This window comes from Pseudophryne corroboree, chromosome 7 (assembly GCF_028390025.1).
Source record: "Pseudophryne corroboree isolate aPseCor3 chromosome 7, aPseCor3.hap2, whole genome shotgun sequence".
Taxonomy (NCBI): Eukaryota; Metazoa; Chordata; class Amphibia; order Anura; family Myobatrachidae; genus Pseudophryne; species Pseudophryne corroboree.
The window spans coordinates 35617554-35636440 of NC_086450.1; the positions used below are offsets into that span (position 1 = coordinate 35617554).

The 18887-nt window shown below is 47.6% G+C and overlaps 1 protein-coding gene across 3 annotated transcripts in view; it reads left to right on the forward strand.

Moving 5' to 3' along the window:
- Positions 1 to 18887, forward strand: part of VPS8 (VPS8 subunit of CORVET complex) — a 233405-nt gene that overhangs the window by 75243 nt on the left and 139275 nt on the right. For 2 of the 3 annotated variants that reach the window (XM_063932991.1, XM_063932993.1), the window contains exons 16-21: positions 2859 to 2933; positions 4670 to 4705; positions 5314 to 5404; positions 5649 to 5695; positions 5874 to 5963; positions 12362 to 12408. In XM_063932991.1, the coding sequence (XP_063789061.1) occupies positions 2859 to 2933; positions 4670 to 4705; positions 5314 to 5404; positions 5649 to 5695; positions 5874 to 5963; positions 12362 to 12408 (386 nt within the window). The remainder of the gene's footprint in view (positions 1 to 2858; positions 2934 to 4669; positions 4706 to 5313; positions 5405 to 5648; positions 5696 to 5873; positions 5964 to 12361; positions 12409 to 18887) is intronic. The other variant, XM_063932992.1, reaches the window with a different exon arrangement.

Genomic DNA, 18887 nt, shown 5'->3' on the forward strand with positions numbered 1-18887 from the left:
CGTGAGTCTCAGAGGTTGGGGAGCTGTAGTTCAAAATTGTCAGCGACAGGGTCTCTGGGCGGATCACGACAAATTGCTGTCTAAAAATGTCCTGGAACTCCGCGCAATTTACAGTGCACTACGACAAGCATTACACATGCTTCCCTCTCAGACTGTCCAAGTGCAGTCAGACAACGCGACGGCAGTCGCATACATCAACACCAAGGAGGAACGAGAAGCCGCATGGCAATGCGGGAAGTAGCTCAAATCCTCAATTGGCCAAAATACCACCAGGTGATATTGTCGGCAGGGTTCATTCCGGGAGTGGACAACTTGGAGGCGGATTATCTCAGCCGTCGGGATTTTCATCCAGGAGAATGGGCATTAAATCCAGAGGTGTTTCAAAGGTTGGTCCACAGGTGGGGTTACCCTCAGGTGCACCTGATGGCATCTCGCCACAATTACAAACGCCCCAGTATGTGTCCAGAACGAGAGATCCAAGGGCAGTGGCGGTGGATGCTCTCACAATCGCGTGGCCGTACAGCCTCGTGCATCTGTTTCCACCGTTTCCGCTGCTCTCTCAGTTGCTAAAACGGATCAAAAGAGAGTCCGTCACAGTCATACTAGTGGTGCCTCATTGGTCTCGGACAGCTTGGTTCTCGGATCTCCGCGGACTACTCGCAGACGATCCTTAGCCGCTCCTACTACGTCCAGCCCTGTTACAACAGGGTCCGTTCTTTTACCCCGATTTAGCGCGGCTGCGTTTGACGGGGTGGCTGTTGAGACCGCCCTCTTAAGAAGAGAGGGCATTACAGTATCGGTTATACCAACCATGTTACGAGCTAGGAAGCCGGTTACGGCAGCTCATTATTACAGAATTTGGCGTGCCTATATAGGTTGGTGTGAAGCTCGGAAGTTTCCGACTTCATCTTTCAAGTTATCCCGTATTTTGTTATTTCTACAGATGGGGTTAGATGGAGGACTGCGTTTATGTACACTAAAGGTGCAGGTATCTGCGTTGTCAATTTATTTTCAAACACGATGGGCTCTATTGCCGTCGGTACACACTTTTCTACAAGGTGTCCTCAGAGTACAGCCTCCATTCATTCCACCTACAGCGCCATGGGACTTGAATCTGGTTTTAGATTTCTTACAGTCTTCATATTTTGAACCCTTACAGCAAGTGGATATAAAGTTTCTCACTTGGAAAACAATTGTTCTTCTAGCCTTAGCTTCGGCAAGGCGTGTTTCAGATTTGGGTTCCTTGTCATGCAAGCCACCGTATTTGGTGTTTCATAATGACAGAGCGGAACTTGGAACGAATCCCGCTTTCTGACCAAAGGTAGTGTCATCTTTTCACATCAATCAACCAATAGTAGTTCCTGTGTTAACAGCACATTGTGGAACTCTGGATGTGGTACGCGCATTACGCGTTTATGTATTCCGAACGTATACAGTTCGTAAGACGGATACGTTGTTTGTTTTCTATGATGCTGCCAAGATGGGTTGGCCAGTTTCTAAGCAGACCTTATCCAGATGGATAAAACTGACTATAGGTCAGGCTTACCTTAATGCTAGGTTACAGCCGCATACATCAGTAACAGCTCATTCCACACGTTCTGTGGGAACTTCATGGGCAGCTGGTCGTGGACTTCTACGACGCAGCTTTGCCGTGCGGCTACATGGTCTTCAGTGCACACGTTTGTGCGCTTTTACAAGTTTGATACGTTTTGCGGCATCAGCATCTAGCTTTGGCCGCCTAGTGTTACAGGTGTCAAACAGCTCTCCCGCCCACGGGGGAAGCTTTGGTACGTCCCAAGAGTACTCCAGTGACCCCTAGTGGATGAAAAAGAAAATAGGATTTTGGTACTTACCAGGTAAATCCTTTTCTTTGAATCCATAGGGGGCACTGGACGCCCACCCAGAGCAGTTTTACCTGGTTTGTAGTAAGCTCAGGGGATCTTATGGTAACACATTTTCACCGACTGGTTCAAATTTTCAAGTTCTATCGGTTATGGTGTCAACTGTTTCGTTGTCAGTTACGTTATGTGTCAACTTTATGGTTGTCCGTTATGTTATAGGTAATTCTCCATTGTCAACCTCTCTATCGCTCCTGTTCTGCTCAGTAAAAAACACTGAGGTACTCGGGGAGTATGGAGGGGAGGAGTGTTACTGAATTTGAATATTCAGTGCCCTGTTCCTTTCGGAAGCCGTCCATATCCCAAGAGTACTCCAGTGCCCCCTATGGATTCAAAGAAAAGGATTTACCTGGTAAGTACCAAAATCCTATTTTTTGCACGGCGTACACATGCATTTGCACACTTGCACGGGGTGGGTTTTCGCTCTCTCTGGCGGTGACTATCTGATCGCAGACCTCTGCAAATTTGCAGCATCAGGTCTGAATTAGGCCGTATGATTGCACCTTAATGAACACGTATCGCAACGCCCCATCTTTGCCTTTGTGGCATATTTCATCAGTACTTGCACTTACCCCACGCTAGGTGCCAGAGATACCACTGTACTAGGCGTCCTCTCTGCATACATGCGACTCAGAATATGATGTAACTGTAAACGCACGCGACATTCCCCCAGACGGGTCTCTTCCATGCGTATGCACAGCTGATGCCCAGAAATTTCATGGATAAAAAGAAACGTCCGGGATCCATCTAACTCAGAATCACAGTGATAGACTAAGATGCGCACGTTCGCTACAGCGCATGAGTAGTACGCTAAAACTGCGGCCGCATTTGGAGCTGAGTGTGACTCAGCATCGGGCCCTTAAAGTCCAATGTTAGTTGTATTATGGTCTTTGTAGAGTTCATACTGTAGGGAAAATTACTGCCAGTGTGAAACGCGTGGTGTGTGTGTGTGTTTTGCAGGCTCTGGTTGGAGAGAAAGCTTGTTACCAGTCCATCAGCAATTATGGAGGCCAGATCTTCTATCTGGGAACAAAGGTATAAGTGTTTTTCTAGAAAAAAAGAAAAGAATGCAATATCAGCGCAAAGGTATTAGTGTTTAAATAATATGGCCAACCTCACTGGACCTATTGGCTGGCGTGTGTAGTAAACGCTGTGTAGGGAAAAAGCTGTGTGGCTTTTCATGCAAAACTGCAAAAGACAATGATAAACCAAAACAGACTGCGCTATTTACAGCTAAGGGTGAACGTCTATTAATAAATTCGTAATACCCCTTTTCCTCTGACGACCCGGGAAATTGCTGGGTCTGGTAAACCGACTCGGGTAAAAAGCGGGGTCAGGAACCAGGGTAATTTCCTTTCACTGACAGAAATCCTAGGTGGATGTGCGTTCATGTGCAAAAACCCAGGATCTTCATGTCTGTGGAAAATGGGTATTTTAGGAGTCAGATGTCATATACAACAACATGTATTAACATTGTGTATGATAAATAATAACTAAAAATTATCCAATTAAATAACCTAAAAAGAGGATAAAAGAGGGGTTTTTGTGGTGGGGAAAATCATGTCGACAACTTCCACGTCGACCTTTTGACCCTGTCAATCATTTGGGGCCGACCTATTGACTGTAAAACTTTTTACCGTAGATCTAATGAACCGAACCCGGACAGTATGGGGGAGGGATGTATCATGCCTTGGAGAGAGATATAGCACCAACCAGCTCCTATCATATTTCTAACACCGTCTCTACAATGACAGAACCTGATTGGTTGGTACTTTATCGCTCTACATAGTTTGACACATCTCCCCCTATTTATCCTGGCAGCAGACGAATCGCAATGTTGGTTTATAGTGAGGGGAGTACCCAGGTGGTACTCAGTAATAGCCAGTCCTAGAATGTATAGTCTTTATTACCCAGGCTAGATGTAGTAATCCCAGTATCCGGTCTCTAGGTCGACCACACTTAGGTCGACCACAATAGGTCGACAGTAAGTCGACAGGGACTCTAGGTCGACATGACAAAAGGTCCACATGGGTTTTTTCCTTTTTTTTTCCCTTCATTTTTTGAACTTTTTCATACTGTACGATCCATGTGGACTACAATTGGGAACGGTAACCTGTGCCAAGCGCAGCGAGGCAGCTTGCCCGAATGCGAGGGGACACGGTGCACTAATTGGGGTTTCCAGTCACTGTACGGAGTAAACGACATCAATAAAGTGAAAAAACTTATGTCGACCTTCCGTCGTGTCGTCCTAGTACATGTCGACGTATAGTACCTGTCGACCTGGAAACCACGTCGGCCTACTTACTGTCGACCAATAGTGGTCAACCCAGACACTGTCGACCTACGTGGGGTCGACCGTACATACCACACCCAGTAATCCCAAGCGCGGAGACAGTACCTCCAGCGGAAAAACAACTTATTATATATTATAATGTTAATAAATGTTGAATGACATCTGTAACCTATTACTTTTTATAAATAGATCGATCACGCTTTGCTTTACTTAGCGCTGCCCGTTTGTCTTATAAGTAACTTTCTGCCGGCTGCGTAAAGGTATATATTATAATGGTAAGACTCGGAGGCTCAGACACAGTTGTTATGTGTGGCAATCAAGGGGTTAAATGCTGTTTGCTTTTCATGCCTCTCTTGTTGCTGCTTTAAGACCTAACACTTCCGCTCTCTCTGCCGTGTCCACATCACTCTCTCTACATCTCTCTCCGGCTTCCTCCTCTCTCACCCCGTTTCTCTCTGCTCTCCCCCCCCCCCCGCAGTCGGTGCACGTTATGATGATCAGGACCTGGCGCGAGGTAAGATAATACAGTGAATCAGATGGGCGCACTCTTATGTTCCTGTTACAGGAACGTTGCCGCGTTGCACTCGTACACAGATTTGTAATATTATTATTTTTTGTTGTTGTCTTCGTTATATCAGACAAGCGGATGGAATTATTACGCTCCCATACAGGAGTTGTGAAACCGTTTCTGATCAGTGAAAAAAAAGTGCGCCCTCATTATACACACACACACACACACACACAAAAAAGTTTTTTGGGGTTTCTTAAGATTTTATCTATTGGCAAAATAAGACTAATTGGATATTGCACAGTTATGAAGAAAACGTAACCGTCTCACTGCAAGAATTGTGACTCGTTTACACTCCTTGTAGATGCGTTTACTCATGACATCTGTAATCGCATGTTACACCTCCCCCCCCCCCCACACACAGTTGTGTATCCATTATGCCCAATGAGTCTCCGCTATATAAATACTTGTCCGTTCACCGCAGAAAAGGCTTCTGGGTAACTATTTACAAATGAATAACAATATAGATCATTTTGCACCTTGAAATGAGATAGACACACTTTAGTGCAGGTGAGCGAGGCGCAATGTAGCCAGTGTCGTGTTCTTCACTTCAGAGAGTCGATCATCTGCTGAAGCAAGACTGTTACAACGAGGCCCTGGCGCTGGCGTGGTCGTTCCATGAAGGCAGAGCGAAAGCCGTCGTGGGTAAGTTGCGTAAATCGGAATGATGTTGGCTTTATTGTAGTAACAAATGCTTGGCGATAAGATACTCTTATGTACACTTTGTATTCTGCTGTTTGTATGTTTGGTCATGCCTTTTGCAATGCTTAATTAATCCTCCGATTTAGAGAACATATTGGAAAGAAAGTGATAGGCAGTGGTGCTGTTAGTGTTTATGCTGTGAAACGTAGAACCTGATGATTGAAGGGCTTCATATTTCTTTCTGTAGGTCTGTCGGGGGACCCAAAGAAGAGGAAGAGTGTGGTGGCTGATAAGGTGAGCTGACGTCCTGTGTTAGTGAATCGGGAGGTATTCTGCACAGGAAACGGATTCTCTCCGCAGTAAAAGGCAGAATATTTACAGCAAATTTAGAAAAGATGGTTTAAATCTGCGTCACACTCTGTGTATGTAGAATGTTCTCTCCATGTCACATCTCCTGTCTCTCTAATTGCAGATAGTTGAGATATTGCTGCAGTACATTGACAAAGCCCTGCGGAAGTGCCCTGAGCAGGGCAAGATCCAGGTCATGGAGCAACATTTCCAGGTACCAGGGCCACTTACGTGCCTTAACATGGCAAGTTTTCCTCGCAGCTCATGAAGTTACAGCGTTGCGGGTTACCATAGCTGGCGGATATGTAAGCAGTCAAGCATTATAGCGTATCCAGCTTAATTGCACCCAGATTCAGTATTGCAGAAGGTACAAATCTATGGCAGGGGTCTCCCTTACTCTGGACTCGAGCTCTAGGAATTGCTGCAGTCTGGCGGCTATCTGAATGTGAATTTGGCCACTACAGAAAGCTCATCCCCTCCCCCCATGCACCGATGTTATCACACTGCATTGGTCTAAGTCCTGGAACTCCTGGCTAGTCAGTAGAATGTAGACTGGGATTTGCAGCATGTGGGGATCATTCACAGGTAACGTCCCGAGTACATATTGAAGGAGGTGGCAGCATGAACAGCGCACCGAGAACAGAGCCGGTGCAGGCTGTAAGCAGACACTGGGATCAATGCACTTAATGCCTGCTGTGTACTCTGCACTGTGTATGCTTTCAGTGCAGCCAAACCACACAGGATGCAGAGGGTGGAGTCTGGGGATGTAAATGAGCCCTCAGCCGGCGAGGAGAAGCTGCAGGGGGCAGATGTAACACGTGCACCTGGGTAACACCATGCTAAGCTGCAGGGGGCAGATGTAACGTGTGCACCTGGGTAACACCATGCTGCGCTGCAGGGGGCAGATGTAACGTGTGCACCTGGGTAACACCATGCTGCGCTGCAGGGGGCAGATGTAACGTGTGCACCTGGGTAACACCATGCTGCGCTGCAGGGGGCAGATGTAACGTGTGCACCTGGGTAACACCATGCTGCGCTGCAGGGGGGCAGATGTAACGTGTGCACCTGGGTAACACCATGCTGAGCTGCAGGGGGGCAGATGTAACGTGTGCACCTGGGTAACACCATGCTGCACTGCAGGGGGCAGATGTAACGTGTGCACCTGGGTAACACCATTCTGCACTGCAGGGGGGCAGATGTAACGTGTGCACCTGGATAACACCATGCTGCACTGCAGGGGGGCAGATGTAACGTGTGCACCTGGGTAATACCATGCTGCACTGCAGGGGGCAGATGTAACGTGTGCACCTGGGTAAAACCATGCTGCGCTGCAGGGGGGCAGATGTAACGTGTGCACCTGGGTAATACCATGCTGCGCTGCAGGGGGGCAGATGTAACGTGTGCACCTGGGTAATACCATGCTGCGCTGCAGGGGGGCAGATGTAACGTGTGCACCTGGATAACACCATGCTGCGCTACAGGGGAGCAGATGTAACGTGTGCACCTGGGTAACACCATGCTGCGCTGCAGGGGGGCAGATGTAACGTGTGCACCTGGGTAACACCATGCTGCGCTGCAGGGGGGCAGATGTAACGTGTGCACCTGGATAACACCATACTGCGCTCAAAGGGAGCAGATGTACCATATGTACAGAAATTGGATTTTGGTTGGGTGTGTCCTAACTCAGATCTAAATTGCAGAGTAAAAATAAAGCTGCCCAGCATGTGTGGGCTACATGCAAAAGCAGCCAGTATTTACCCTGCATACAAAATAACACATGTGTTTGCACCCCTTGCATTGCAGCATGGGTTGTCCCAGGTGCAGGATTCTTGCTGTTCTTGCTTTGTTCCCTACTCCACATCAGCCCTAAGTGGCAGAGGTTATATTTCTTTAATGGCCAGATGCATGTATATAGCTACAATCCTCCCCACTACTAATTTACTGACTGTTGTTCTGTATATATCACTCATTTTTGCAATTTTTAATGCATAAATCACCTGTTAATTAGATTTCTATATCATTGAAGCTGTGCCACAAATCCTCTGCTAGCTGGCACAGTACTACCTGAAATGTTCTCTTACTAGGCAAAGTACTACCTGTGGTGCTCTAACCATTACCAGACACAGTACTACCTGTGGTGCTCTATTACCAGACACAGTACTACCTGTGGTGCTCTATTACCAGGCACAGTACTACCTGTGGTGCTCTATTACCAGGCACAGTACTACCTGTGGTGCTCTAACCATTACCAGGCACAGTACTACCTGTGTGCTCTAACCATTACCAGTCACAGTACTACCTGTGGTGCTCTAACCATTACCAGGCACAGTACTACCTGTGGTGCTCTATTACCAGGCACAGTACTACCTGTGGTGCTCTATTACCAGGCACAGTACTACCTGTGGTGCTCTAACCATTACCGGGCACAGTACTACCTGTGGTGCTCTATTACCAGGCACAGTACTACCTGTGGTGCTCTATTACCAGGCACAGTACTACCTGTGGTGCTCTAACCATTACCAGTCACAGTACTACCTGTGGTGCTCTAACCATTACCAGTCACAGTACTACCTGTGGTGCTCTAACCATTACCAGACACAGTACTACCTGTGGTGCTCTATTACCAGACACAGTACTACCTGTGGTGCTCTATTACCAGTCCCAGTACTACCTGTGGTGCTCTATTACCAGGCACAGTACTACCTGTGGTGCTCTAACCATTACCAGTCACAGTACTACCTGTGGTGCTCTAACCATTACCAGGCACAGTACTGCCTGTGTGCTCTAACCATTACCAGTCACAGTACTACCTGTGGTGCTCTAACCATTACCAGGCACAGTACTACCTGTGTGCTCTAACCATTACCAGTCACAGTACTACCTGTGGTGCTCTAACCATTACCAGACACAGTACTACCTGTGGTGCTCTATTACCAGACACAGTACTACCTGTGGTGCTCTATTACCAGTCCCAGTACTACCTGTGGTGCTCTATTACCAGGCACAGTACTACCTGTGGTGCTCTAACCATTACCAGGCACAGTACTACCTGTGGTGCTCTAACCATTACCAGTCACAGTACTACCTGTGGTGCTCTAACCATTACCGGGCACAGTACTACCTGTGGTGCTCTAACCATTACCAGGCACAGTACTACCTGTGGTGCTCTAACCATTACCAGTCACAGTACTACCTGTGGTGCTCTAACCATTACCGGGCACAGTACTACCTGTGGATCTCTAACCATTACCAGGCACAGTACTACCTGTAGATCTCTAACCATTACCGGGCACAGTACTACCTGTGGTGCTCTATTACCAGTCACAGTACTACCTGTGGTGCTCTATTACCAGTCACAGTACTACCTGTGGTGCTCTATTACCAGTCACAGTACTACCTGTGGTGCTCTATTACCAGGCACAGTACTACCTGTGGTGCTCTAACCATTACCAGGCACAGTACTACCTGTGGTGCTCTAACCATTACCAGTCACAGTACTACCTGTGGTGCTCTAACCATTACCGGGCACAGTACTACCTGTGGTGCTCTAACCATTACCAGTTACGGTACTACCTGTGGTGCTCTTATTACCAGGCACAGTACTACCTGTGGTGCTCTATTACCAGGCACAGTACTACCTGTGGTGCTCTAACCATTACCAGGCACAGTACTACCTGTGGTGCTCTATTACCAGACACAGTACTACCTGTGGTGCTCTAACCATTACCAGGCACAGTACTACCTGTAGATCTCTAACCATTACCAGGCACAGTACTACCTGTGGTGCTCTAACCATTACTGGGCACAGTACTACCTGTGGTGCTCCAACCATTACCAGTCACAGTACTACCTGTAGATCTCTAACCATTACCGGGCACAGTACTACCTGTAGATCTCTAACCATTACCAGGCACAGTACTACCTGTGGTGCTCTAACCATTACTGGGCACAGTACTACCTGTGGTGCTCCAACCATTATCAGTCACAGTACTACCTGTAGATCTCTAACCATTACCGGGCACAGTACTACCTGTGGTGCTCTATTACCAGGCACAGTACTACCTGTGGTGCTCTATTACCAGGCACAGTACTACCTGTGGTGCTCTATTACCAGTCACAGTACTACCTGTAGATCTCTAACCATTACCAGGCACAGTACTACATGTGGTGCTCTAACCATTACTGGGCACAGTACTACCTGTAGATCTCTAACCATTACCAGGCACAGTACTACCTGTGGTGCTCTAACCATTACTGGGCACAGTACTACCTGTAGATCTCTAACCATTACCAGGCACCGTACTACCTGTGGTACTATAACTGTTACCAGGCACAGTACTACCTGTGGTGCTCTAACCATTACCAGGCACAGTACTACCTGTGGTGCTCTAACCATTACTGGGCACAGTACTACCTGTGGTGCTCTAACCATTACTGGGCACAGTACTACCTGTAGATCTCTAACCATTACCAGGCACAGTACTACCTGTGGTGCTCCAACCATTACCAGTCACAGTACTACCTGTAGCTCTCTAACCATTACTGGGCACAGTACTACCTGTGATGCTCTAACCATTACCAGTCACAGTACTACCTGTAGATCTCTAACCATTACCAGTCACAGTACTACCTGTAGATCTTTAACCATTACCAGGCACAGTACTACCTGTAGATCTCTAACCATTACTGGGCACAGTACTACCTGTGGTGCTCTAACCATTACCAGTCACAGTACTACCTGTAGATCTCTAACCATTACCAGGCACAGTACTACATGTGGTGCTCTAACCATTACTGGGCACAGTACTACCTGTAGATCTCTAACCATTACCAGTCACAGTACTACCTGTAGATCTTTAACCATTACCAGGCACAGTACTACCTGTGGTGCTCTAACCATTACCAGGCACAGTACTACCTGTAGATCTGTAACCATTACCAGGCACAGTACTACCTGTAGATCTCTAACCATTACCGGGCACAGTACTACCTGTGGTGCTCTATTACCAGTCACAGTACTACCTGTGGTGCTCTATTACCAGTCACAGTACTACCTGTGGTGCTCTATTACCAGGCACAGTACTACCTGTGGTGCTCTATTACCAGTCACAGTACTACCTGTGGTGCTCTATTACCAGTCACAGTACTACCTGTAGATCTCTAACCATTACCAGGCACAGTACTACATGTGGTGCTCTAACCATTACTGGGCACAGTACTACCTGTAGATCTCTAACCATTACCAGGCACAGTACTACCTGAGGTGCTCTAACCATTACTGGGCACAGTACTACCTGTAGATCTCTAACCATTACCAGGCACCGTACTACCTGTGGTACTATAACTGTTACCAGGCACAGTACTACCTGTAGAACTCTAACCATTACTGGGCACAGAACTACCTGTAGATCTCTAACAATTATCAGGCACAGTACTACCTGTGGTGCTATAACTGTTACCAGGCACAGTACTACCTGTGAAGCTCTAACCATTACTGGGCACAGTACTACCTGTGGTGCTCTAACCATTACCGGCACAGTACTACCTGTAGATCTCTAACCATTACCAGGCACAGTACTACCTGTGGTGCTATAACTGTTACCAGGCACAGTACTACCTGTGGTGCTATAACTGTTACCAGGCACAGTACTACCTGTAGAACTCTAACCATTACTGGGCACAGAACTACCTGTAGATCTCTAACCATTACTAGGCACAGTACTACCTGTGGTGCTATAACTGTTACCAGGCACAGTACTACCTGTGATGCTCTAACCATTACTGGGCACAGTACTACCTGTGGTGCTCTAACTATTACCAGGCATAGTACTACCTGTAGTGTTCTATATCCAGGCATAGTACCACCTGTAGTGTTCTATATCCAGGCATAGTACTACCTGTAGGGTTCTAACCATTACTGACCAGTACTGAGCACAGTACTACTTGTAGTGTTATGTTACCGGGCACAGTACTACCTGAAGGGTTCTTATCATTACCAAGCATAGTACTACCTGTAGGGTTCTAGCCAATACTGAGCACAGTACTACTTGTAGTGTTATGTTACCCGGCACAGTACTACCTGTAGGGTTCTTATCATTACCGAGCACAGTACTAGCTGTAGTGTTCTAACCATTACTGAGCACATTACTAGCTGTTGTGCATTACCGAGCACAGTACTACCTTCTTACTATTTCTGAGCACGCTACTACTTGCAGTGCTCTAACCATTACCACAGCAATATCTACATCCACCTACTTACATGATGGGGGCCGCCCAGCGTGTGTGCGGTGCCTCCCTGCAATGCGCTTGCAATTTAATTGGAAACACATCAATTAGAGGACGACCCCTGCACAGGCGGTCCGGCGTCATTTCTCTGAACGGCTGCGTGTGACATCACGCAGCCGCCTCGAAAACAGTCCGGCCACGCCTGCATGCGAACGCAACGGCTACGTTCATCTCTGAATAACCCTTTAACTGTAGTCTTCCAACTATTATCACTTTGCTGTATTTATATTTGAAACTAAAGCTAATTGCCGGCGGAGAAATAATGTTTAACTTGGTTATGACATAAATCTAATTAAAAAAAGAAAATATTTCTCCCTTCTGTTGCAGGACACGGTGCCTGTCATGGTTGAGTATTGCCTGCTTCTGCAACGCACGTAAGTTACAGCCTCAGCTTTACAGTAATCTATCAATGCTGTTTCCTGGGATACCAACAATCAATTATATAGTTGTTACAGTATACCTGCTAAGTGTCCTCTGTACACAATGGGGTATATTTACTAAAAATCGTATTTTCCCGTTTGAGGTCAAAGTTCAATCACGAATGACATCGAAAGTGTAAATATGCAACTTTTTGAATTGATTACGACTAATTTACTAAGATGCCGTATTCTGCATTTTTGGTTTTTCCGATGTCGATGTCATTCGTTTTTTTAGGCAGTGTTTTACGTGAGTGACTTGTAAAACACTGCCGACTTTAATACAATGAATCTCGGCCGGATCTGAGAGATCCGTGCTGGGCTTCATTGTGCACCTTGTTAAAAAAAAAAAAAAACAGTGTTAGAATCTTTAAAAAAATTGCGTGGGGTCCCCCCCCACCTAAGCAAAACCAGCCTCGGGCTCTTTGAGCCGATCCTGGTTGAAAAATATGGGGGGAAAAATGATAGAGGTTCCCCCATATTTAAACAACCAGCACCGAGCTCTGCGCCTGGTCCTGGTTCCAAAAATACGGGGGACAAAAAGCGTAGGGGTCCCCCGTATTTCTGAAACCAGCACCGGGCTCCACTAGCCAGATACATAATGCCACAGCCGGGGGACACTTTTATATAGGTCCCGGCGGCCCTGGCATTACATAACCAACTAGTCACCCCTGGCCGGGGTACCCTGGAGGAGTGGGGACCCCTTCAATCAAGGGGTCCCCCCCCTCCAGCCACCCAAGGACCAGGGGTGGAGCCCGAGGGTGTCCCCCCCCCATCCAAAGGCTGCGGATGGGAGGCTGATAGCCGTTGTGTAAAAAAATGAATATTGTTTTTAGTAGCAGTACTACAAGTCCCAGCAAGCCTCCCCCGCAAGCTGGTACTTGAAGAACCACAAGTACCAGCATGCGGAGGAAAACCGGGCCCGCTGGTACCTGTAGTACTACTACTAAAAAAATACCCCAATAAAAACATAAGACACACACCTTGAAAGTATAACTTTAATACATACATCCACACCTCCATATACACATACTTACCTATGTTCACACGAGGGTCGGTCCTCTTCTCCATGTAGAATCCATGGTGTACCTGTGGAAAAAATTATACTCACAAAATCCAGGGTAGATGGCTCTTCTTGTAATCCATTTGTAATCCAGGTACTTGTCAAAATAAAAAAACGGACACCCGACCTCGCACTGAAAGGGGCCCCATGTTTTCACATGGGACCCCTTTCCCCGAATGCCAGAAACCCCCTTTGACTTATGTCTAAGAGGGTTCCATCAGCCAATCAGGGAGCGCCACGTTGTGGCACCCTCCTGATTGGCTGTGTGCTCCTGTACTGACTGACAGGCGGCACACGGCAGTGTTACAATGTAGCGCCTATGCGCTCCATTATAACCAATGCTGGGAACTTTGTGGTCAGCGGGTGACCGAAAGTGACCTCACCGCTGACCACAAAGTTCCCACCATTGGTTACAATGGAGCGCATAGGCGCTACATTGTAACACTGCCGTGTGCCGCCTGTCAGTCAGTACAGGAGCACACAGCCAATCAGGAGGGTGCCACAACGTGGCGCTCCCTGATTGGCTGATGGAACCCTCTTAGACATAAGTCAGAGGGGGTTTCTGGCATTCGGGGAAAGGGGTCCCATGTGAAAACATGGGGCCCCTTTCAGTGCGAGGTCGGGTGTCCGTTTTTTTATTTTGACAAGTACCTGGATTACAAATGGATTACAAGAAGAAGAGGCTTCTACACTGGAGTATGTGAGTATAATTTTTTCCACAGGTACACCATGGATTCTACATGGAGAAGAGGACCGACCCTCGTGTGAACATAGGTAAGTATGTGTATATGGAGGTGTGGATGTATGTATTAAAGTTATACTTTCAAGGTGTGTGTCTTATGTTTTTATTGGGGTATTTTTTTAGTAGTAGTACTACAGGTACCAGCGGGCCCGGTTTTCCTCCGCATGCTGGTACTTGTGGTTCTCCAAGTACCAGCTTGCGGTGGAGGCTTGCTGGGACTTGTAGTACTGCTACTAAAAACAATATTCATTTTTTTACACAACGGCTATCAGCCTCCCATCCGCAGCCTTTGGATGGGGGGGGGACACCCTCGGGCTCCACCCCTGGTCCTTGGGTGGCTGGAGGGGGGGGACCCCTTGATTGAAGGGGTCCCCACTCCTCCAGGGTACCCCGGCCAGGGGTGACTAGTTGGTTATGTAATGCCAAGGCCGCCGGGACCTATATAAAAGTGTCCCCCGGCTGTGGCATTATGTATCTGGCTAGTGGAGCCCGATGCTGGTTTCAGAAATACGGGGGACCCCTACGCTTTTTGTCCCCCGTATTTTTGAAACCAGGACCAGGCGCAGAGCCCGGTGCTGGTTGTTTAAATATGGGGGAACCTCTATCATTTTTTTCCCCAGATTTTTTCAACCAGGACCGGCTCAAAGAGCCCGAGGCTGGTTTTGCTTAGGAGGGGGGACCCCACGCATTTTTTTTTCAAAAAAATAACACTTTCCCATCCCCTTCCCACTGATAAACATGCACGGATCTCATGGATCCGTGCATGCCTATCCAAACACGGGATAAAAAAGCAGGTCTGGGTTTTTTTAGCACTTTTTCACGATTTGTATTTCTGCACGGCAGTGTTTGGCTATTGTCGGCAGTGTTTGTGATTTGCACTTTTTAGTAAATTACCGATTTCTACCAAATTGCAGGCGTATTTGACCGATGGTGTATTGATTCGTGATTTTTTCCTAGGACTTCCAAAATATTACGAATGCCCTCATCACTGCCGAGATTTTTGCTTAGTAAATTCCCGACATGACACTTTGAAGAAAAAACGGCATCTCGGTCAAAATCGGGACCTTAGTAAATATACCCCAATGCGTTAGCGTCATGTCCCTGTGTGCATATTATTCCTGCAACCACTGTCAGAACATAGCCCGTGCTGTGGTGGCTAGTGTACAGTATAATACCCTTTCCTTTTTCTTACTAGCTGATATATAGTGTAGAAACCATTATGTAGTGGCTAGTTAACAAATATTAGTCTGTGCTTTGGTGACCAGTGTATAATGCATAACCTAACGTAGAGATTGAATAATATACAGACTATGGGGTATATTCAATTGAAGTCGGATCCATTCCGACATTCATTTGTCGGAATGGATCCGACCTGGGCTATTCAAGTGACATTTCAATTCGACTTTTAAAAAAGTCGAATTGAGATGCGGGGGGGAGACTGGGGAGAGCTGCGGCCCGTCTCTCCCCCCCCCACCCCCCCACCCCCCCGTCTCTCTGCCTCTCCCTGTCAGCGGCGGCCAGGGAGAGCTAACTGCAGCGGCCGGAGGAACTGTCAGGCGGCGGCCAGGGAGAGCTAACTGCAGCGGCCGGAGGAACTGTCAGGCGGCGGCCAGGGAGAGCTAACTGCAGCGGCCGGAGGAACTGTCAGGCGGCGGCCAGGGAGAGCTAACTGCAGCGGCCGGAGGAACTGTCAGGCGGCGGGGCGCTGCCAGCGGCGGCCGGGGGCGCCCATCAAAGGTAGTGCTCTGCTGCCCGCCACCCTGCTCCCGTCCCCGCATCACAGCCGCCGCTCACGGCAGCGTCCACCCGGCTCCAGCAAGCGAGGTCTTGCTTGCTGGAGCCGGGTGGACGCTGATGTGCGCGGCGGTTGTGATACATCCTCTAGCACTGCTCTCCCCCCCCATCCCCGTCTGGCTTCCCGCGGCTCTCCCCACGGCTTTCCCCCCTGTCCTCCACTAAGGTCCCTCATCTCAGTCCGACATTTCTTTATGTTGGACTGAGATGGTTGAAAAGGGGGCCAAAACCTGTCTGTTTTGGCCCAGTTTTCGACACAAGCACGTGAATCTGCAGCTATTCCGCCGATCCACGTGCTTTTCGACAAGTCGAATTTCTCAACTTGTCGAAAATACTGAATAGGTCGGAACCCCTTCCGACCTAATAATAGTCGAAAACTGCCGTCTTTTCGACAGACGGCAGCTTTCGACGTCAATTGAATATACACCTATGTCCTGGTGGTCATATGTAGTGAACAAAAATTTAACACTTTCAGCTTACACTACTGCACACAAAAGGAAAAATGCAGGTGGATTCTCTTATCACCGAGAACAGTGGTAATCAGAACGATTATAATTAACTCTACAATTTAGCGTGGAGTAAAATTGAGGTTCTTACCATAAGCTTTGGCCAAAAATATGGGCCTTCCTACCATGGCCAGATGACCTCATCAGTTGGACCCTGATGAGGTCACCTGGCCGTGGTAGGAGTCCAGAACACGGGACAACCTTGATCAGCACAATTGTGATGCCTTGGGGCGGTTGGGTTGTGCTTGTCCGGGGGGATCCCGTGTTCTGGACTTGAACCTAAGGAATGTTAAGGACCCACCTGAGAACCTTAGTTTTACTCCATGTTAAATTGTACAGTTTATTCTGATTGTTCTGATTAGAAGTGTTCTTAGTGCTTAGAGTGTGCACCTGCATTTTTCTTTTTTCTTCTATGTGCACTACAAGTCTCAGCATGCTTGCACATCTTATCATGTTTAGAATTAGGGTGTGCAGTCCAGTCCCCCACCCTTTATCGTCCAGTCTAGCACTGAGCTCTGCTGCCAGGGTTCAGCAGGGGAAGTGTTGCTGTTTCTGGGTTGGAGGCAGCAGTGATATCAGACACATGGGAGCAATGCGTTTTGTATTTGCATGCATCTGAGCTTTCCTGGACGGTGACCGTGGGGAAGGGGGGGGGTTAATAAAAAGACAGAGAATCAGCAAACTTGTGCATAGATGATCATATGTAATTTTTTCGTTAATGTGTTCAGTTCTACGCGCTACCTGCCAATACAACTTCCGTCCTGAAGTTCTTGAACAAACTTTGCAGAACCGTCGCTTCCGCCCATTACTGTGATGGGTTACAAGTTACCACAAATTACCGTATATGTATAAACTCCAGCTCTTACCCACATTCAGTAAATCAAGCGTCAGCGTCAGTCCGCGGCAAAGCAGAGAGATGTCCTTTGTGTGCACTCAGGGGAATATTCTGCCTTTTAACCTAGACGGATCCATTGAAATGTCAGCGCTAATGGAATAAAAGAGTGTCACTTGAAGGGTAATGTCACTGCCGGCCGTCTGCCTGCCTGAGCTATCCTTACCATAAAAATGGAAAAGTCTTGTTCCCAGAGCCTTACGTGTGACTGACAGCTTCGTAGACAAGAACGCTGATGAATGAACTGAGGGTTGCAGAGTTCCCTGCTTGTGAGAGTGCCCGTATTTGCATTAAGTGACATAGAGTAGGGGTTATATTGCTGCCATGGTTACTCATTGCAAAGGGCATCACACGTTCCGACAGCTTGTCAAGTCTACGAGTGATAGGACGTAGCTGATAGAGGAGAAAGAAATGAGACCCATTCAGTAGTGTACTAACTTGACTCAAACTTGTTAACCCCTGTTACGTTAATTTATTGGAAGGGCCTGAATAAGGGTCTTGGGTGCTCTAGTGTAATGCCCTTGTAGCCCCCTCTGTAATTCTGCTAACACATAGCCCAGGAGCTCACTATTCATACTGCGCATGTGCCGGGAACAAGGGTTAGTTCTATAGATGTGACCTCATACACCTGGCGTCCATATATCATACGACGGGAGACTCCTGGCGCGTCTGAGCCGCTCCGTCTTTTTCATTCACATCGCAGACGCAGAGAGACACCACTTGCCACTCACGGTGTACTGCAGACATTTAACTGCACTGAATTTTGTTTTAAACATGTACAAAGTTGCAGACAAAGCACAATGGTACTTGGCGTGAATACAAGCTGTGACCAGTGTGTTGCAGCACTGGGTAGACAGATTCAGACTCAGATGCACACAGATGTAGAAATGTGCCACATAAAATTGATCAGTGCAAGCTAGCAGAGTAGTTTTGCCGCTTCCAGTTTTTTTATTTATGCCAAAAAAGTTTATTGAGTGAGAACGATACTCCGCGTGGCCGAGTCGCCCGTGGCTTGGGGCTATTTGCCATGACTTGAGCAAAGATTTTGAGAACACATCTATACCACTGGCATGTTTCACATTGGCCTCTAATAATGGTGGTCATTCCGAGTTGTTCGCTCTGTATTTTTTTCCGCATCGCAGCGATTTTCCGCTAACTGCGCATGCACAATGTTCGCACTGCGACTGCGCCAAGTAAATTTGCTATGCAGTTAGGTATTTTACTCACGACATTACGAGGTTTTTTCTTCGTTCTGGTGATCGTAATGTGATTGACAGGAAGTGGGTGTTTCTGGGCAGAAACAGGCCGTTTTGTGGGAGTGTTGGAAAAAACGCTACCGTTTCTGGGAAAAACGCGGGAGTGGCTGAAGAAACGGAGGAGTGTCTGAGCGAACGCTGGGTGTGTTTGTGACGTCAAACCAGGAACGACAAGCACTGAACT